We start from the raw sequence: 22,576 nt of genomic DNA, 5'->3' as shown, positions 1-22,576 counted from the left end.
CGCAATATGGAAGCTCTATGAAAGGGTATTTGTTTTGATCTTTCTTGAAACTCAAATGTCTAGAGCAGCCTAGGACATAATATGCATTCAATAAATTTTAGGAAAAAATCCAGAAATATCAATGTAAGACCAGAAGAAACTGTTAGCCAGAGCTAAAATGGTTGTCTCTTGAGGGAAGAGGTGGGACTAGAGGGGAAAAGGGAAAGGTACACTTGTTTTGGGTTGCAAGACTTACAAATACTATTTAACTTTTCAAACAAGTTATTAAATACAACCATATGAAATTGCTGATGTTCTGTGTTTTCTGACCTAAAAAACAGGATTATGTAACAATTTCATAGGCTTCACCTCATGCATGCTATTTTAGTAAAAAATTTAAAAATTAAAATTATCTTTAAAAATTTTATTTTGGGGAATACAGGAGAAAACTCAGAAGACAAAGGAAACAATTCACAAATTTGGCAGTGTAAACTTATAAATATCTACATGCTTTGAGTCTTGGAATGGAAAAAAGGTAAAACCCAACCAAAACATCAGAAAAAAATGTGTGCAGCAGAGAGAGCGCTAATATTCATGGCACAGAAAGAGCTCATAAAACTAACAAGAGACAAATAAAGAGCTTGACAGAAAAAAAGGCAAAGATACAATTAATTGAGGGGAGGAAAAAAAAAGAAGAAAAACTAACAAAAAGTCACAGCATTACTCACAGTATATTGTAAGGTGTTTACCAAATAATCCTTCTACCGTAAAACCACCTATCATTTGTGTTAGCATATTACTTATGAGATCTCTTCTACGTCCACTCTTAACTACTGAGAACAAACCAATGGTTACCAGAGGGGAGGTGGAAGGGGCGATGGGTGAAAAAGGTGATGGGGACTAAGCAGGGCACTTGGTGTCATGAGCACAGGATGATGTATGGGAGTGGTGAACCACTGTATTGTATGACTGAAACTATTATTACACTGTATGTTACTAGCTGGAATTTAAATAAAAACTTAAAAAGTAAATAAAAATAAATAAATAAAAATCCACAAAATCTATAAGCATTTTGAGGAAAAACTGAATTCCACATAACAAGTTGTTCAATGTATTTGCAACAAAGTAACAAAATAACTGTATAAAATAATAATATAAGTTACATATAAAAAACAGAATATGATCAAACTTGTTCTATTCTACAAGAGACAGTTTCAGATCTGTGGTCCTTAGTTTGAATTGTTTCTTTAAAAGAAGAAACTTATCAGAAACTTGGTTAGTTTATGAATCCTATTCTTTCATAGTCTTTTTTAAAACAAAGTTTTTTTTTGTTCTATGCTTCTCTTCTCAAGCATCTTACTAGACTCCCTTAACTCTTTTAACTTCTAGAACATTGAGGTGTGTGAACCTACTGGAGTCCTCTGTTGCATGTGTCAAGAATAAACACTTAGGCCAGAATGAAATGTCATGATGCACATACATTAAAACACACTAACCATATTTTTCCTTTTGCCATAGGAAAAGATAATTTTCTCTTAGAGTGAAAGTTGAATGGAGAGGATAGTTATAATCTGTACTGAGGGCTTGCAAACTCAAAAGCTTATGGAAGCCAGACAGGTTGAAAAATCTTAAATTGCCTTACACAAATCCATTTCGCACAAGAGTCAGTCCTCAAAGAAATAGCTTCTCCCATAGGTCTTAAATACACTTTGGCCACTTTCATTTCTCTACATAGGAGAACATGGAGACCAAGAAATACTTCACTGTTATAATAGAAACACCAACACAGCTGTTAGGAGAATGTCTACTGGCCCCACCTCAGCCCTGGTGAAGATTGTGTGTAACCAGACATCTTGAGTTCTATTTCCAGAGTCAGTTGTCACTCAATTCCAATTGTCAGTAACATCAGGGAACCAGGGCCTAGTTTAGTCAAATCTTTTGTCAAAGGGGTCAGAAATTTTTCTATAAAATTTCTCAATTTTGTGGGACTAACAAAAATAAGTCTTTTATCCAAACATGGCCTGAAGATTGTCTCTTGTGCCACCAGCCTGTATATGATTCATGAGAGATGGTGCCCTATTTCATCTGTAATTGAGTGGTGTAGTATGGTCTCCTGGAAGCACAAAGCTCTGCCTATTCCAAAACATTATGGGTCATGAGGTATCCACAGGCTTAATCTCATCTGCTAATGCTAAGTTCTTGAATCTAAAGCACCCTTACAGTCTCAATTCCACCCAATCTAGTCTGCTTTGAGGCTTTGTTCAACTAATTACTTCTGATTTTATGACATTCAATTCTTGGAGTACCTGGATGGCTCAGTGAGTTAAGCATCTGACTCGATTTCAGCTCAGGTCATGATCTCAGGGTTGTGAGGTGGAACTCCATGTTAGGCTCAACGGCTGGGCATAGAGCCTGCTTAGGAGTCTCTCCCTTTCCCCCTGACCCTGCACCCCACCCCTACTCACTCTAAAAACTACAAAAAAAATCATGAAGACATTCAATCCTTTACCATCAGCTCCACCATCTCTGTCTACAGAATGGATCCCATTTTCCTCACTCTTAACTATAAACATGGCTTTGAACTCAACCGCTATCTTTCTTTCCCCATCCACTCTTACTCCTTGTCACCTGGCAATTTGGCTTCCAGTAAAGCTCTTTCTCAGAGTCATCAGTGACTCCAGATATCAACGAAGTTCTTGCCAGCTCCAATGGCATTTCATCCAAAACTCATTCTCCTACAGTTTGTCACCCTCCAGGAAGCCAGCCCATATTGTGGTATCAGGGCTCCAGAGTGCAACAAAGTAACAAAGAGCACATACATCCCCTCACCCAAACTCAAACATGCCTTGTGCTCTGCAACAGGCACCTCTCTCCTTGTTACTGCTTCTTCCTTCATCCCCTGCTATTAAACTAGAATTCCACCTAGCCTTTGGTGCCGGGTTTGAATGTCATTCCTTGTGAGACTAGGTCATTCAGTGCCTCAGGTTGGGAGGTCATCTGCTCAGCCTCTGAATTAAGGCATTTTATGTGACTCTCATCAGATACTGCTTTATGCCACAGGTTTTCACTGGATGGATATACTTGCCATCTGACTAAGTATATGCCCTGAAGTCAGGCAGAGTCGGTACCTCTTCATTTTGGAGAGATAGAAGCCTGTAGTAAAGTCTGCCCATCTCTTCACATCTCCCTGAAGCCAAGCTCTTGGGCAGGAGCCTCCCACATTACGCTGGCTTGGCCATGAGACTGGTTTGGGCCAATGCGATGTTGGCAGATGTGATGTGAGCAGAGGATTTGTTAGTATCAACATACTGGAGATCATTTTTTCTGTTGCTCTCTGGAACCCTGAGATGCTTCATGGGCTAGCTTACTGGAGAATGAGAAATTACAGGAAACAGAAACACGTTTGTCTTGCTGAGCATCCCACCCCTCAGACCAACCAGAGCCCGGCCCAAACCACCAGACCGCAAAGGTTCACCAAGCTGACACAGACCAGAGGAGCCACTCAGCTGATCACAGAATCAGAAGAAACACTTGCTCCTTGAAGCCACTAAAGTTTCTGAGGGTGTAAGGAGAGGTGCTAATTGATATACAGAGTTTCTGGCACACTGTATTGTTCAGAAATGAGTAAGGAATTAATGGAATTTTAACCTCTCTTTGATCATCCAATCACAGTTTTTCTAGTCTAAAAACTGGAATACTCTAGATTTTTACACGGAGTTTTGCAAAATGAAAAACGAAAGGGTAGCAGATAAAGATAAAGTTGAGGCGGTATACATGCACGGATGTGAATGTGAAACCCGGAGGAACCATTCACTATCTGTAGGTTCTTAGATAATTCCAGCAAACTTTCTGAATCAGTTTCCCTTCTGTAAAGTGGGGGGGGGGGGATTCCACCAATCTCACACTATTATAAATAATATAAATACCAAATATAACATCTGGCAAATTTCTTCAATAACCAAGATATATTATCATATGCATAAATATTAATCTAAAAACAAGGAGGGGTACCTGGGTGGCTTAGTCAATTAAGCATCTGCCTTCTGTTCTGGTCATAATCCTGGGATCCTGAGATGGAGCCCTGCATTGGGTTCCCTGCTCAGCGGGAAGCCTGCTTCTCCCTCTCTTTCCCTCTCCCTATGCCTCTGCCTGCTACTCCCCCCCTTGTGCTCTCTGTCAAATAATTTTTTTTTTTAAAGGAGGTTGAAGTAGTTCCCTTTCAAACTGTGCTTCTACACTATGACCCATCACTAGTGCAGGTAGGGAACTGGTCATGGCAAGGGTAGGAAAGGTCTGCAGTGATAGGTTGCTGAAGAGAATTCTGGTGCCTTTAACAATTTCTAGATATGGTGTTTTTGTTTATAACATTCCTTGGCATGGCCACACTGGAAATTTATCCCTCCAATAGAGACTAGCACGTCAATCATAGGCTTAATTATATTTGGGGCTGTTCAGTCAATGGTTAGATAGAGAGGCATAACGCGAATGATATATCACCAGGAAAAAAAAACCCAAAAAGTTATTTTGGAAGAAGTTCTAACTAATTAACAGCTAACCAGATAACTCAGAAAAGCCCAGACATGTTAACTGAGTAAAATGACTTAGCCACAAATGCTTTTCATCTTCTAACCAAAAATATATAATGACTTACAAAAGTGTAGCATCTGGAAAGCTTCTTAAATAACAACACAAAAGCACACTATGAATTCCTTTATGTCCAACCCACTGAGCCTGTTTAACATAAAGATTCATGCTACCCCCCACTGAACATCAGAATATGCTAGTGCAAATATGCTCATTTAAGATCAAACAATAAAATGGTTTTGAAGAAAGCAACAGAAAGAAAGAAATCCTCTTCTGTGACCAATTGCTCACCTATATAGGTTCCACTGTTGTTACCAGCATATTCAGCATCTTCTGGATGGAGTGTAAAAGCATACAGAACAAAAAGCCAAGAAATAAAGCAGAACAGTTAGAAGCCCAGCCACAGATGCAAAAAAATAATAAAATAAAATAAAACTACTTAAAACAATTACGTAAAGCACAGCATAGAACAGCCCTCACAATGCCACTCTTAAACATAAAACGTTTTGTTTTATATTTAAGTTTAAAGTAATGTTTTAAAACATCATGCAATTCAGTTTTCAACCTCCTTCAGAGGTTCCTTGATGCAGTTTCAAGAAAATTATAAAAGATATGCCTACGATGTTTATACTTTCCACAGTTAAGAAAATTATAACACTTGATCCCCAAAGTAAATTTATTTTTGTAAATCAGGCTCTTTGATAATATGTAAAATGTAGCACTTACTTTGGCTCACTGGATTAGACAGAAAGGCTAAGATTAAGATACATCCTTTCTTTTGATAGGAAGAAATTCTGTGTTGGGAAGGAATAAAGGCATACTATTTCCATTTTTATTTGAATTTTAACAAATGAATAGATGAAAACATTTTAAAACAAGTGATGGGTTAATTATTTCTTGAAATTAAATGAATACTGGGTTATCCATATCTTAAAAATATAGTTGACCTAGTGAGTACTTGTTACTTTAGGCCTCTTATCTTCATATAAATATGGAACTAATAGCACAGCTTGTGCAGGTATGAAATAGTTGAGAAGACTCCTCTGACATCTTTACTTTAAGATAAGGATGTCAATATATTTGAATAACACTGAGACTATTGACAGGAACAAAAACATAATGTACTATTTCAGACTACTCTCTATATTTCTGCTATAGGAAGCAAAAAATAGTATAGATCTCAGAGTCCAACCATGATTTTTGGTACTGTAACATCAAGATGGAAGTCAGATGCACAATATCTTCTATAAACCACTTGCTATACTCAATTTAATCCACACATATGTGTACTAAATAAAATTAATAGACTATGGCAGGGAAGCTTTTATACATGTACCTTTAGTTTCCTCTGAGAAGCACAAAGAAAATGAGAAAGGAAATGATTAAATGTGCAGAAAATACAATTAAAGTAGAAAGAAGATGCACAGGATGGAGAAAAAAAAATCCACCTACCACACTCAACTGTTTCCTCATCTTAGAAAAGCCAAAAGGGGAAAAAAATGTATTTTAAATATTTCAAAGTTATTAGTCAACAAATAAACAGAATTCATGAAAAACTACATTTTAGATTGCACCGTAATCCTGATCTGAAAAGAATGTGTTTACTAAAGCAGTAAAAGCACAAAGCCACCATGTAGCTTATTAAATGCCCAAATGGGAAAAATAATGAGGAAAAAAAATTTTTTTTTCAAAATAATACCTTCAATGGGGAATTATTTTCAGTGGACATTTGTTTGTAAACAAATCTGTTTAACACTTAGTATACATACTTATAAATAATCCTTAAAATGCCCTAAACTGTCTAAAAACCTTGTAATTTTAACAATATTATCAACTTACTACACATAGGAAGTGAGTCAGGCAGCCCTTTGCTTCATTCTGACTGTAGTATTTGATAAAAGATACTGGAAAAGATCATTCTAAAAAATACTTGTTACTAATAGGACAGAAATTTAAGAGTTCTGTTTGCCTTTAGATACTCACCTTCAGTTAAAGGTGGAAAAAGAACTGGCAATTTAATAGAAGCAAAATCAAACCACAAGTCAAGGTGGTACATATTTCGCTATGAGACCTTGTAGAATGAACAGGCCTGGTGAGGACACTTCTTGGCTCACTTTTCTCTCCCAACTACAGAGTGGCAAGTCAAAGAAAACACTTAGGAGAGAGTGTGCACCACTGTGTTTTTATTTTCCAAATACCTATGGGTTCTCCAACTGTATTGGTTCTACTTGAACAGAATTCACAAAAGTGACAAGCAAATCATTATTACTCAGACATGGATTGGGAGTCACCCAAGTTGTGAGTTTATTTACATTCATTCCTTGTAGCTCTGGGACTTCCATGTGCATCTAAAACAAGTGATTAGAAAACAAACAATAAACTATGTGATACGGGTTAGCCAAGCCAAGCCATGCCACTAGGCTTAGTGGAAATAATAAAAGTGGTGCTTCCGATGGTTTATCTGCGATCTCACTGTACCACTAAGTGGGTTGTTAAACAGAAAGTATATTTTCTGATGGAAAGAAGAGGATTGACAGAGTGTTATAGCCTGATTAAAGAATCAGTGTCATGTACATCAGATGATAAAAGCCATGTGTCTCTCTCTCTAATGCTGATACACACACGCGCATAAAAAAATTAAAACATCACAGGCAATAAAACATCTCCATGTCACATATAGTATGGTATGTTTCATATTCTAAGAAAAGGTTGTGAATATGCTGCATAAATTCTCAGAGGAGTATTTCTTCTGTGCTTTCAGTAGGAAGAGAATGATAATTTTTTGTGTGGTAACACACAGATGTCTATACCCAAGGAAGCAACATGCTTAATAGACAGCCAGTAGGAAAGAACACTTCCTTATACTTAGCAAGTCTGAACAAGAATACAATATATAAAAGGTTGATCTCAGAAGACATTTGGGATACTTGCATGATTCTTAACTATAGTAAGGCACTATTCGTTGTACATTAAATGCCTCAACTTACCGAATTCTCTCACAGCTCTATGAAGCCGCTGTTACCTCCATGTGACAGATGGGAATCAGAGGTACAGAGAAATGAAGCACTCTGGGATGTGACCCACAGGATCAGGTTCCGGAGTCTGTGTTTTTAACTACTATGCTATACTATCATACCAAAATCACTTTTTAATTACTCTAATGTTATGCTAGGCAGTACAAGTTGGTGGAGAGCTCAAAAGAAGAAAGCTCCTTTCAAGTTTCTTGTCTACTCTCACCACTTCCCAGGACACCAGCCTCTTGCCCCCTTCCCCTGAAGCTGGAGCCTTCCACATGTGTTTCTCCTGACTGGAGAATGGGGGGACTCTCCCCAGGCTATCAGGAGTGTTCTCCACCTCTTCAAGAACTGAAGAGCAGGATGGGAAAATCACAGAGGAGAGGCCAACAAGGTCACAAAGAGTAATTCTGGCTGTCTTCAGAGAATGCAGTGGAAAAACTCTCGTGAAGAGCATTTGATGAGCTCCACAAACAGGGCAGGAGGAAGTTTTTCATACTGCCGGGTCTAGCCATGGTGGCTGGAGCAACATCACATACTCTTGACAAGTGGAGAAATTGTGTCTCTATAGGTGTGATAGTATTTATGGGGGCACAGTTAAATCCCCACCCTAAAAACTGCTTTATTTCACCTCCCACTGCCCCCATGTGATCTTCCCTAAAAGTCTGCAATAATCTGTGGCCTTGGACCATGCTCCTAATTGTTAATCAACTCTTTCTTAGCCACATAGCGTAGGGTCCTCAAGACAAAAGGCAAGAGATAGTATGGTTTAGAACCCTTCGTATGGAAAAGCTAAAAGCACATGCCTTGATCGCATTTTAAAAGGAACATCTTGGGCAGCCCAGGTGGCTGAGCGGTTTAGTGCCGCCTTCAGCCCAGGGCGTGATCCTGGAGACCCGGGATCGAGTCTCATGTCAGACTCCCTGCATGGAGCCTGCTTCTCCCTCTGCCTGTGTCTCTGCCTCTCTCTCTCTCTCTCTCTCTCTCTCTCTCTCTCTGTCTGTCTCTGTCTCTCTCTGTCTCTCATGAATCAATAAATAAAATCTTAAAAAAATAAAAATAAAAAGCATATATTCAATTTATGTAAGAAGAACATAATCTACTGAGATGAAAAGTTAGCTATAACAATTAGGCCATCACCTCCAGCTATCTCCTGACATAAACAGTCTGACATACAATTTACAGTTTAGGTTTTAATCTGCACCTCTGTCGACACAAACTCTGAACTCTGGCATTTCCCAAAGAATATCAGTAAATATTAGGGGGAAAACCACTTTCACTATTTTTTAAAACCCCATGTGTTTCTGTTAACACAAAATGCCACCAAAATCAAGAAAATACTTGACAAGGTTTAGGCATACAAATTTAATATAAGAACGTAAGCAATCTACATGTTAATTTCTGAATTAACTTTATATATGAACACACTAAATAACACTGTTTAAGATGCCAGGAGAAAGGAATTTACTTAATTTGAAAAGTTGTATTATAACAACCTGGAATGTTATATATGTTACTCTCAAATGTTTGGCCTTCCAAAATATTGATACCATGTAGAGTGACTCCATTTGTTTACTCAGAGTTTATACTATTGGTAGATTGTGATCTTCAATCCACAAAATGCTTGTTTTTGAATGAATTCAGTTATATGCTGCTTGAATGAACATCTCTGGTCCAGCTAAATATTTTATTTTGTACCCACATGACAGCTAACCACAAATGGCTAAACCAAATTCTAAAAAAAAAGGTTTTGGGCTTTTACCTTCTAATCTTTAAAAGGCTAATAAATCATATCTCCTGGATTCTTTTTATTATAAGAATTATGTAAGAGATGTTCTTGTAAAAAATTTTTTTAAATTAATATCATTCAATCAGTTGTAGGAGATATTTTCAGGTATTTCTATTTCGAGAACTAAAAAAAGAAACTAAGCACCATAAATAAAAATCATGCTGGAATATTCTCCTGTAAAACGGACTATTTGAATAAGAAGAGCTTTTTCTGAATACCATGTAAACTAGTTTTGAATATGTTACATACTATTGAAGCCAAAGTTATTATAATGTTTGTATTGCTAAGACGACAATTCTTAACTAATAAAGTTTAATTTCAATAGAAAGGGGACAAACAGTATTTTTTTTTTACAAACAGTATTTTAATTAACCAAAGGAAATCATATTTCTTTTTTAAGGTTAGGTGATACCATATTGCTTTATATATATGCAACTGAACTATAAAAATAAGGTTTTGGCAGAAAATCAGAAAGTACTTTAAATTATATCGACATAAGAATTGCAAGCTGCCAAGTGTCTGTCATGAAAACTACTCCTATATGTTTTACTTGAGACTAAGATATGCTTTTAACTCATTTCCAAAACACTTAACTTGTATCTTTCATGTAATGATCTAAAAGTTGGTCATGTCAAAGAAAACCTATCAGACTTCTAGGCTGCTCTTCTGTGTCTATTTCTAATGTAAATCCATTATGTAAGAGCCTATCATGAGATGAAGGAGAAAGGGAGGGAACACAGAATTCTATTATAGGTTTCTTTGTTGGGCAAGCTATTCTTTGGAAAAAAGAAAAAAAAGAGCAAAACAGGAGGAAGTGGAGGTGATTCCCTCTCTCAAGCTCTCAAGCTTCTATGATTTGCTTATGCTTTGGTTTTAAGAGTTCGTATTTTTTAGGAATGTTTAATTTCAAGAGGCAAACTATTTTGTTTGTTTGAAGCCTATTTTCTCAATTGGTATTAGACATGCCAGGATACTTAAGGGGAGGAAATAGCCAAGCATCAAAGATGAACACCACAAAGTTATGCATAAGAATGCCAGTTTTAAAGCCTGAAGACATCAATATTAGGGTTCCTGATTTTATCTACCAGGAAGCCAGGATCTCCAGCTCTAGCACAAACATAAACGCATTCTCCACTCCTTTTTGACTTTGAGTTTGACTGAACCCCTATAGTTCCAGAGCTTTTCCTCCATGCAAACTACTTTAGTTATGATGATATGATGTGAGCCAAATAAAGAGTAAAACCATAGTAATATATTTTTTTTTTGTGAAAGAAGTTAGCTGGCTAATTCAATACATATTATTACCTGACTGAAGTCATTATCCTAAATTCACCATTTAACACTATGTCCTAGGTTTTAAATGCACTTGCAAAATTTAGTGCAGAAAATTATCAACATGACTACTTTTTAGTAAATTCAGAAATACCAACATGACAGAATTATTCTCCTTCTATAATTTTTACATTACAGAAATGTTCCTTAATACCTAGTCTATGAATTATTATTCAAAGTCATATTACTAAAAGATTTTCTGTTAGCTTTCTGTTTTTCTTCATAGCATTATTCTATAATTCAAAGAGCACAATGGATGCCCTATCCTAAAAATCTAAGTACCAAATGTTGAAGTCCAGGAAGTCTTGGGTCAGATGGTCTTTACAAGTATAGTTATGTAAAGAGTCACTATCAGATACACAGGTTATAAAACAAAGTGCTTTTAAATTACTTTTAAAATGTTCAGAACCAGCGTAATAATTCTTGCTTAACTTTTGAGTTCAGGGGTTTAGGAGACAACATTAAGTAAACTTCAAATAGAATTTTAATTCTTTGACAATAAAAGTAACATTTCTATTTAATCTTCATGGACATAGACTATCTCTCTAAATAAGGTCCTATTTGCTATACACTAGTGATTTGGATAATATGGCCATATTTGTTTATATTATTATTATTATATTATTATTTATTTGAATCAAGTCAACTTAAAAAAATAGAAAAGAAAAAAGGAAGTGTGAATGGGAATCAGTAAACATTCTTATATGATCTTCAAAAGGCAGAAAAAACAAACTCTTAAAAAATCCAGATAATAACATTTCACTAATTTTTGAATAAATATTTCGCAGATGCAAATATTAAAGACTATAATATGGAAAACTCTGAATAATAGACAAAAATTATCCATTATTAATTAACAGCTCTATACACATGCACGGGCACACACACACACACACACACACAATACCTCTGGCATTCACACACATTTATACTGAAATCAGTTTGGGGAGAGCTATTAAAAAGATAATATACCCATTTCATGTAGTTCTTTAAAGAAACACATTTATAAAAACTCTTAAATGAAAATTCACAATCATATCAAACTAGATATTTCTAAGTTGCCTAAGACTCAAATTGGGAGATGGATTAAGATGCGAGTAGAATCACACTGATGTCCTTTTCAAGTTACACACATTGTATCCACACGCATCAAATGTATTAGAAGGGCGCAGGCCCCCAATTTAGAAATCCTCCAAGAGCAAGTCAGCTGGATGCCTGGAGCGCCTGCCAGTGAAAATTCATCACACTTAAAAACGATGCACCCTTCTGGTTAAACTGTATGCTTTCTGATGTCACAATCCATGTGGCATTCTGTGACAAGTGTGTTTTTATTCTGCCCAGACTTAACGAAGCAAGAACAAGCAGGCTTTTGAATCAGTGCTCCCCTTGAAGTATTTGCTTGCTTGTGAGATTTATACTTGACTGTAGTTTGGCTCTCTTATAATGTAATTCCTAGGCTATACGCGTCTACAAACTGACAGAAATAACAGGAGATGTGAAAAATGCAACAATACTAAAACCAGATGTTGGTGCAAAATTCCAGGACCGTTTATTTGTGCATTTCGCCTTTTAATGTATGAGCTCTATGTTGAAAACAAAAGGCTTTTTTTTTACTCTTAAAATACCTAGAACCATGAAACATTTTGAGGAGATGAAGTAGGAAATTTATGGGATGGGGACTTGATGGAGGTGAGGAGTGGGGAGTAAACAAGAGCTGAGAGGAGTATGAAGGGAGGGGGAAAAATGCACCCAAATCCACACTATCTTTTTCAGTAATCCTACACCTCCATCCTTTTTCTGCTCTTATTTTGATTTAATCTCATCTTGTAACAACTCCAAACAGGCAGATTAAAGGTTAGAGTGACTATGATTTCTGGATAAGCAAAGAACAAAAATAACTGTTCTTAGGCACAATGGCCTTTGTCAATGCCCAAGAAAGTGGTAGATTACCTCCCCCTGATTTTATGTCTCACCCAAACCTTCTAGCTTTGGAGAAATAAAGGAGTTGCATTTGAGGTTACATTTATAAAACACCAGAAGTCAAGAAGAGTAGTGTTGCTAGTTAGTTTCTTAAAGTGTGAGTCATGGGTTTATTATAAACAACCGCAAACACCCCTTTCTTCAAAAGATTCACTTTAATATTCTACTGTGAGTTTCTTATTTGCTTGGTTGCCATGAAATGATGATCCCAAAGCTATCACAAGGCAATACAAGCTCTCGTTCTACCACAAACACCTGCTTTAGTAGTCAAAAATAAACAGCAAGATTTGGTTACTCTGCATTTTTATTAACAAACTTACATGATTTCCTGCTGGAAACTTTGAAGGGCTGAACTAGTATTTCTGGTCGTCTCAGAGCCAATCTCCTGGGGGAAAAAGAAGGTCAATGCCTATCAATTTTCAGTACAGATCCAAGATTAATATAACACCAAAATATTAAAAGTCCCAAGGGAAAAAAAAAAAACGGGAAGCCAGGGGAAAAAATGAACACAATGCAATCTATTCAAATTAAAAAGTAAATCATCTACTTTCAAATTTTTATAAATCACCCTATTCCAAAATCACTCTTCTTTTTTCCCCCACCTTTCACATCAATACAGTTTCAGATATTAATGTGCTATTTTTCCATTTGCTTCATAACAAAAACTAAATATGACCTGGTCCTGTCATATTATTTTTGGTCATTATTCATACTTAGTTAGACAAAACAGAAATCCAAACCTGAGGGGATAAAGGATTCTAGAGCAAGGCTTTAGTGCTTATTTTATCACAACTATCCTCAAGTGATATTTTGCAGAGAACAAAAGGTCATTTGAAGAGAGACCGTTACTGCATGCCAGTAGCTCACCTTTCCTGGAAATGCTTTGAGGGAATCAAACCTGCCCTGGGATTGGCATCACCTGCATGCTTTGCTTGCCACCATGTTGCATCATCTTGGCTCATAATCTGAAGAATATCTCCCTTTTTGAAAGAAAGCCCAGCTTCCTTACATGGAATTGCTTTATCCTCATTAGGGTCATAGTCAAAGAGGGCTTTGATAAACATCTGGAAGAGAGTTTCATTTAAAAGGAGTAAATATAAAAAATAAAGTGGAAGGGCCAACATTCTTCTCTAAGGATCATTTTTTTTTTTTAAAAAAGAGAATACGAAAATGAACTTGTGACAAAGTGGGTACGTGTTAGACAGGGAAATATTAGCACCCCCCACCACCACCACCAAAACAAACAAAAAAATATTTTTAAGTAATGATTACCTTGCCTTCTTTGGATGGTGTCTCCTCTTTGATGCTGGGTATAATCTTAAATGTAATTGCCCCCTGAGACTGAGCCTGAAAACAGAAGAAAGACTTATCAGAGAACTTCTACAGGCAAGAAAAAAGAAGGCAAAACAGGTAGAAAATGGACTGACTGAAAAATTTATAAGCCTGGGGTTTCTACTCTTAGATAAGCCAAACTGAGAAAACTATTTTTGTAGAAATTCCTGCAGTATGAGAAAGCACTCCAGTTTGTCAGGTAAGTTAAAAAACACTAAACACTAAATCCACTTTTACCTCCTGTGCAGTTTCAAAAGGCCGACGAATATATTACCATCCATGTTGAGCTACTTCAAAATAGAAACACAGAAACTGCAAAGTGCCTTACACAGACAATATTACATGGTGAGGACAGATGATATGCAAGGTTCACATACATTTAAGTATCGGCACATCACATTTTTAGGGACAAGATAGTTGTATTGTCAGTAACTCAGTTATAAATGTACGATTAACTTATACAGAATATGTATATACATTAGCTGCAATGTTCATCAGAAAAAAATAATGAAGAACATTCACTGCTATTATATTCAAGTTAGTAAAATACAAAATGTAATAAAAGATGGAAAGATTAAATACCTATTAATTTAATTAAAGCAAAAACAATACATGCAGTGTTTTTCTGACCCTCTCAGACTAGAGCAGATCTCCCCTTAACATACTCTCATGTCGGGCAGCCCCAGTGGTGCAGCGGTTTAGCGCCGCCTGCAGCCCGGGGCGTGATCCTGGAGACCCTGGATCGAGTCCCATGTCAGGCTCTCTGCATAGTGCCTGCTTCTCCCTCTGCCTGTGTCTCTGCCTCTCTGTCTGTCTCTATGAATAAATAAATATTAAAATATATATATATATATACTCTCGCGTCTTTCTGTTTCTTTCTAGTATGTCTCATAACTGTGCTAAGTTATCATTTATACAATTATTTCTTAATATCTGTTATCCTGGCTAAATTATTTTTTTTAAGATTTTATTTGTTCATGAGAGACACGGAGAGAGAGAGAGAGGCAGAGACACAGGCAGAGGGAGAAGCAGGCTCCATGCAAGGAGCCCAATGAGGGACTCGATCCCAGGACTTTGGGATCATGCCCTGAGCCAAAGGCAGAAGCTCAACCACTGAGCCACCCAGGCATCCTCCGGCTAAATTCTAAGGCCCATGAAAGCACTAAGTATCTGGCACATATGTGAGAGGAATGAGGAAGGAAAGAAAAGAGAAAGACGAGATTAGGCAGATAAAGGAAGAAGGAAAGAAGGAGAGAGAAGGGAGAATGCAGAGCTATCTCTGAGGCTCACTCTCGTAAACCAGGGCTCTGGTCTGGGGGAAAGGAGGAGGAGGCCCTGATTTGCATTGTTTGCCAATGTCCATGGACCATAGTCAACTTCCATTTACCAGTGTGAAGTCCCTGAAAGCCCAGTCGGGAAAAGCTGCACAGAATCAGCTCTTGCAAATATAAGGAGGCAGCTCCAGGAGAGCACAGAGACTAAAGTAAAACAGGGTTTTAATAGTATCGATCTATCTATCTAGATATCTAGATTCTATCTAAATTCCATCAGAATTTTACAGCAGGACCGATTTCAAACTGGTAATATCACTATTATTACCCATCATAAAATAATTCACCAATCTTATTAAGAATTCATATAATATTGAATTGTACAGGTAGAGAGAAAGCAAGTCTTCTTTATGACCTCTTCCAATTCTACTACTTTGTATGTGTGTGCATCTGTGTTAATGTGTGCAAAGCCCTTAGAACAGTGTCATTAAGGGTTCAACCACTATAAGAATTACTAGTATTACTAAGTCCTACAGGTCTATCAACCATTATGATTGCCATCACTTGGATGTACAATGGATTAGTCCATCAATGCAACCTTCTTCCTATTCCTAAATATTTTTTACAATCTTACCTATACAATACATCTGCCAAATTATTTCCTACAGGTCAATTCCCAACAATTGAATTTCTTGATTAAAGGGTAGGCAAATTTAAAATTTTAATGGTTTCAGATAGCCATATCAAAAGGATCTACTAAATTCATCCCAGTACTGGAAGCATATAAGTAGAACTATGTGCCTAGAATCTGCTGACTGTAGCTATTATTAAGCTTTTAAATCCTTCCAAAACAATATTTTTCAGATGGGTTTTTTTGTAAATTTTTCTGTAAATATTTTTTCTCTTATTAATTTTTATGAACTCTCTCCATGTTAAAACACCTATCACATATTGACAATATTTTTTCTAAGCGTCACATGTCTTTCAAGTCATATATGGCATCTTTTTCTATACACAAATTTTTCAGTTCTTGCAATCACATCAGTTATTTTTCTATTTGTATTTCACATCAAATTTAAAAAGTCCTCCTTCATTTTTTGGATTTTTAAAAAATATTTAATTCTTTGGAATCTGTTTTGGGTGTAGTGTAAAATAGGGACTGACTTTATTTTTTCTATTTGAATCGTCAATTTATCCAATACCATTTATGAAATGACTTCACTGTTTTCCCACGGATTTAAAATGCTACCACCTTAATCATTACTAGATTTTTTTATATACAGGGTCTGTTTAAGATACTAAACTCTATTTCTGTATGTTATGTTTTCACACATTAACAGAGACAGCCTTCCTCATTTTTCTCCTTACAAATGAACTGGAGAATTAATACTGTCAAGACCTAAAATAATTTTAATAATTTCTGTTTTAGATTTCACAAGACATCTAAATTAGTTTCACTGTTTTAGATACCTTAGAAAGCACAGCCTACAGTCCGGCCATATCGATGAGAGAAGGGAAAAGAAAAATGCATCACGAACGACAGGGTAGATGCCATCTATTATGTACCTATTTGGGACAAGCCCTGTAATAAAGTCTTCATATACATTAGCCCACTTAATCCTCAAAATACTCCAGTGAGAGATTTACCTCTTCTTGTTTTCATTTAGAAATGAAAACACTAAGGCAACGCAAAGATTAAGGTATTTTCTGAGGACATACAGGAACTAAGAAATGAAACTGGGATTTCAACTCTGGATTGCTAAATCCAAGTCCTATATGTATAACCAAGTCTGAAACGTACTGATTCAATGTCATTTTTTACTACAATTTTAAAATGTTTTCAGCTTACCAAAATCTGAATTATTTCCTCAGGTCTTTTATCCTCGACTGGAATCCCATTCACTTCCCTAAGTTCATCACCAACATGAATAAGACCTGAGAAGTAACAAATTTGGTAGTAAATTAGCAGAGTTACCTACAAAAGAACTGTTCTTTGCAACAGCGTCCAGACTCAAAGCACTGTTTGGTTCCCTTAACACATTTGAGGAGACCTTTATGCTTCTCGGGTTTCAGATTCTGTGCCTCTCAACAGCAATGAATCAGGGACTACCATGTTATAATGCCGGCAAAGAAATGACATCAGCATCCTGGTCTTTGTCTAGAAATGTACATGATTTTCACCTAATAAAAGAATTTTTATTTTGTTTCAAAGGCTGCACACTTGCGGTAGTATTTTTCAAAGCAGAACCACTTGAAAGAGATCTTAATACAACTTTGGAAGCCCATGTAAACTTAGATTGTAGAGTGAGAATTATTTATTTCAATAGGTTCCTACAATTCAATACAGAGAAGAGTATCTTACTATTCTGAGGTATTACATCAAATGATTGTTTTCCTCTTACTTACATGTTGGAAATGTTGCCCATGAAATACAACATGACCCATCCCCGCACCTAGTGTTGAAACCCTTACCACTTCATGTTTTGTTTTTTAAATCCTTACCACTTCTATCTGCAGCTCCTCCTCTCATGATTCTAGCCACAACGATGGCTCCAGTCTGCTCATCTTTTTTAATGGTAGCTCCCTTTTAAGGAAAACAAAAAAAGTACTTGTGAGTAAAGATGTGCGTTGGGTGGTAGGAAAGGGAACAGAAATAAGGATATTTATCTGGAAGAAGTGAGAATACAAAAAATGAAAGGTACGAGGCAGGAGGAATAGACATTATACCCCTTGTCTTACAAACACTCCTCTCTTGGTACAGATTTTCTATCTGAATCTATCAGACGCATCATCTATGATTTTCAGCACAATTTAAGAATTCTTCAAATCTTTAACCTCTTCAACTCTATGAATAGTATAAATACCTTCTTTCCATGAGAATCTCTTGTATTTGAACAGTATTTTGTTTTGTCCCTCAACAGCATTTTCTCATCTCACTTTGTCTTTATAATACCCCAGGAAGAAGGTAGGCTGTACTGAGATGAAGTGAATACGAAAATCTTACAGAAATTAGAAAACTAAAACTCAGCTCATCTGGCTTTTAATTTAGTCTTCCTTTATTACTCCATTATGGTAAAGGAACTCAGCCATGATGACAAAGAAAGAGGAAAAAAAAGACTTCAATTCTGACTTAGTCACAGTCCTTACCTAATGCTAAGATAAACTAATGGAAGAAAGATTTGTTACTCCAAGTCTTTATGTACTAGGCCTGTACTTAGAACAAAGAGAACTAACATTTTGGCATGACATTAGGAAACAATTTCAAAAAGAGTCCAGAAATTCTTCATTTATGCATGTTCAGAAGCAAATTAATGGAATGCGGCTTTGTAAGAACACCAGGCACAAATGGTTACTTTGAACACCTTTTTATGACTTTACTTCTAAGAAACTGGCAATGGTGTTCCAGGAAAGCCTCTACAATAGCACCACACAGCTAAAAAGATGCACATTAGGTGGTGGCAGAAGTCACCCTCAAAAAGAAAGTGGAATTCTTCTCACATATCAATAAACACATGTATATCATTAAAAAAATAGATATGTAAACAAAACTAGGAATACATTTGTAATATGTATATTTCACATGACAGCTATCAGATACATATCTAATAATGGTAAAAAAAATCAAATCATTAAATGATCAGATGATTTTGTGACATTTTCATCCCCAACTATACATTCATCCAAAGACTAAAATGAGCATCTTTCCACAATCATTAACACCAAACTCATAAAGACCCGTCAATTAACGGTAATTTCTGCCTTTAAAGTTAACTTATAGCCAAGATGACTAGAAATGTAATATTTTTTAATAAAACTAGTATTATTAAATAAACTTTCATTTTCCTTAACAATATCTCAAACCTTCCCATCAAAGTATGCTTCACGGCAGAAGGGTCTGGTGGCCTAATTTAAGATTAATTACTCATTTTTTAGATTGTTCTTTTTCCCACCATTTTCCTTTTGTACCTGAGGTAAAATTGGTATGTGACATTATATGACTTTCGGGTATACACCATTACAATTTGACACCTGTATGCACCATAAGGTGATTACCACTAGAAGTCTAGTTACCATGCATCTATCACCATATAATGACCCTGTTTCAACTATTTTGTCTCCTACCAACTTTCTGGTAGCCACCAATCAGTTGTTTATTATCTAGGAGTTAGTTTTATTTGTTCATTTGCTTTATTCTAGGTTTCACATATGAACAAGATTATATGGTATTTGTCATCCTCTAACTTCTTTCACTTAGTATACTACCTTCAACATCTATTCATGTTGTCACAAATGGCAAGATTCCATTATTTTTTAATGACAGAGTAATATTCCATTGTATACATATATACACCACATCTTCTTCACCTATTCTTCTACCAGTGGACATCCACGTCCTTTCCAGGTCTTGACTATAGTATATAGTGCTACAATAAACACAGGGGTGCATGTATCTTTTCAAATCAGTATTTTTATATTCTTCAGATTAAATAGCCAGAAGTGGAAAAGATGGATCATATGGTAGTTCCGGTCTTAAATTTTTAACAGTATGGGGAAGTTTCCATAATGTTTTCTGTAGTGGCTGTACCAATTTATATTCCCATAAACAATGTACAAGGATCCCCTTTTCTCCATGTCCTCACCAAGACATATCCTATCTTGTCTTTTTGGTAATACCTATTCTAACTGATGTTAGGTGATGTGTGAAATCAGTTTTGAGTTGCATTTCCCTAATAAATAGCGGTGCTGAATATATTTTCATGTGCCTACTGGCCATCTGGATGTCTTCTTTGGAAAAAAATGTCTATTCAGATACTCTGCTCATTTTTAATTGAGTTATTTTGTGGGGTGTTTTTAAATTGTAGGAGTTCTTTATATATTTTGGACATTAATCCCTTATCGGATACATGATTTGCAAAAATCTCCTATTCAGTAATCTTTTCATTTCAATGATTTCTTTTGCTGTGCAGAAGTTTGATGTAGACCACTTTGTTTATTTTTGTTTCCCTTGCCTTTAGAGTCACACCTACAAAAATATTGCTAGACACATGTCAAGGAGCTTACCACCTATATTTTCTTCTTCTAGGACTTTTACAGTTTCTGGTCTTAAATTCAAGTCTTTAATGCATTACAAGTTAATGTTTGTATATACTGCAAGACAGTGGTCAAGTTTTATTCTTTTGCATGTGGCTGTCCAATTTTTCCCAAAACATTTATTGAAAAGACTCTTTTTTCTCCATGGTATGTCATTGGCTCTTTTGCTGTAAATTAATTGTCCATATATGTGTGGGTTTAATTTTGGGCTCTCAATCCGTTCCATTTATCAGTGTGCCTGTTCTTACACCCATACCAAACTGTTTTGATTGCTATAGCTTTGTAGTATAATTTCAAACCAAGGAGCATGATGCCTCAAACCTTGTTCTTTTTTTTTTTTCAAGATTACCTTGGCTATATGGGATCTTCTGTGGTTCCGTACAAATTTTAGAATTATTTGCTCTAGTTCCATGAAAACTGCCCTTGGAATTTTGAAAGGCACTGCACTGAATCTGTAGATTGTTTTGGGTAGTATGGGCATTTTAACAAAATTAATTCTTCTAATTCATGAGCATGGACTATCCTTCCATTTATTTGTGACTTCTTCAATTTCTTTCATCAATGTCATAGTTTTCAGTGTATGGATCTTTCACTTTCTTGGTTAAATTTATTCCTAGGCATTTTATTCTTTTAAATGAGATTGTTTTCTTATTTCCTCTTTCTGATAATTCATTATTCATGTGTAGAAATGCCATAGATTTATGTTATGTTGATTTTGTATCCTCCTACTTTACTGAATCAATTTATCAGTTCTAACAGTTTTGGTGTAATCTTTTGGATTGTCTATATATAATATGGTACCAACTGCAAGGAGTGACAATTTTTGTTCTTCCGTCCTTGAATGCCTTCTATTTCTTTTTCTTGCTTAATTGCTATGGCTAAGACATCTAATACTGTGTTGAATTAACAGTGGCAAGAGTGTGTAATCCTCTTCTTGTTTCTGATCTTAGAGGAAAAACTGTCAGGTTTTTACCATTGGGTATATTAGCTGTGGGTCTGTCATATATGTCTTTTATCTTTACTTACCTTGCTGAGTTTGGATCATATAAATGCATGTTGAATCTTGTCAAATGATTTTTCTGCATCTGTTAAGATCGTATGGTTTTTATCCTTTATTCTGTTAAGGTGCTATGCCATGTTGATTAATCTATGGGCACTAAACCACCACCCTTGGATCTCTGGACTAAAACCCACTTGATCATGGCTTATGATCCATTTAATGTATTATTGAATTCAGTTTGTTAGTATTTTGTTGAGAATTTTTTCATCAGTGTCATCAATGATATTGGCCTGTAACTTTCTGTGTATATGTGGTATTCTTGTCTGGTTTTGGTATCAGGATAATGTTTCAAAAATAATAAAGTGCTCCCTCCCCTTTAACTTTCTCTAACAGTTTTTAAACAGTATGCATTAAATCTTTAAATGCTTGATAAAATTCATTTGTGAAGCCCCTTAGACTTTTGTTGGGAAATTCTAATTATTATTCAATATCCTTGCTAGTAATTAGTCTACTTAGATTTTTTTTTTCTTTATGACTTGGTCTTGGAAAATTTTATGTTTCTAGGAATTTATCCATTTCCTTTAGATTGTCCCATTTGTTGGTGTATAATTGTTCATAGTCTCATGATTCTTTGTATTTCTGTGGTGTCAGTTGTAACTTCTCTTTCATTTCTGATTTTACTTGAATCCTCTTTTTCTTGATGAGTCTAGCTAAAGGTTTGTCAGATGCTTTATCTCTTCACAGAAATAGCTCTTAGTTTCATTGACCTTTTCTATTGTTTTGTCTCTTTCCTTTATTTCTGCTCTGGTCTTTATTATTTCTTTCCATCTACTAACTTTGGGCTTCCTTTTTGTGTCAAATTAGATTATTTTTACTTGAGGGAGGCCTGTAATGCTATGAATTTCCCTTTTAGAATCACTTTGCTGATTTCAAAAATTTTGGTTTGTGGCGTTCCTATTTTCATTTCCATCCCCAGGTACTTTTTAATTCCTTCTTTGATTTCTTCAATGACCCACTGATTGTTCAGTAGCATGTTGTTTGATCTCCATATTTGGGAGGGTTTCCCAATTTTCTTCTTGTACTTGATTTCTGGTTTTATACCATTGTAGGGGGAGAAGATGCTTGATATTTCATCTTCTTGAATTTATTGAGACTAGTTTTGTGGCCCAACATTGTCTATCATGGAGAATGTTCCATGCACACT

The 22,576-nt window shown here is 35.8% G+C and overlaps 1 protein-coding gene across 2 annotated transcripts in view; it reads right to left on the bottom strand.

Annotated features, from left to right (window-relative positions):
- MPP7 (MAGUK p55 scaffold protein 7) overlaps positions 1 to 22,576 on the bottom strand; it is a 293,058-nt gene that overhangs the window by 66,710 nt on the left and 203,772 nt on the right. For both annotated transcript variants that reach the window (XM_055334544.1, XM_055334545.1), the window contains exons 7-11: positions 17,784 to 17,865; positions 17,131 to 17,216; positions 13,951 to 14,025; positions 13,546 to 13,742; positions 12,999 to 13,063 (exon numbers count right to left, since the gene is read on the bottom strand). In XM_055334544.1, the coding sequence (XP_055190519.1) occupies positions 12,999 to 13,063; positions 13,546 to 13,742; positions 13,951 to 14,025; positions 17,131 to 17,216; positions 17,784 to 17,865 (505 nt within the window). The remainder of the gene's footprint in view (positions 1 to 12,998; positions 13,064 to 13,545; positions 13,743 to 13,950; positions 14,026 to 17,130; positions 17,217 to 17,783; positions 17,866 to 22,576) is intronic.

This window comes from Nyctereutes procyonoides, unplaced genomic scaffold (genome assembly GCF_905146905.1).
Source record: "Nyctereutes procyonoides isolate TBG_1078 unplaced genomic scaffold, NYPRO_anot_genome, whole genome shotgun sequence".
In the NCBI taxonomy this organism is placed as follows: domain Eukaryota; kingdom Metazoa; phylum Chordata; class Mammalia; order Carnivora; family Canidae; genus Nyctereutes; species Nyctereutes procyonoides.
Note: the sequence above shows the minus strand (reverse complement) of the source record. Positions and strands in the feature narration are given on the sequence as shown.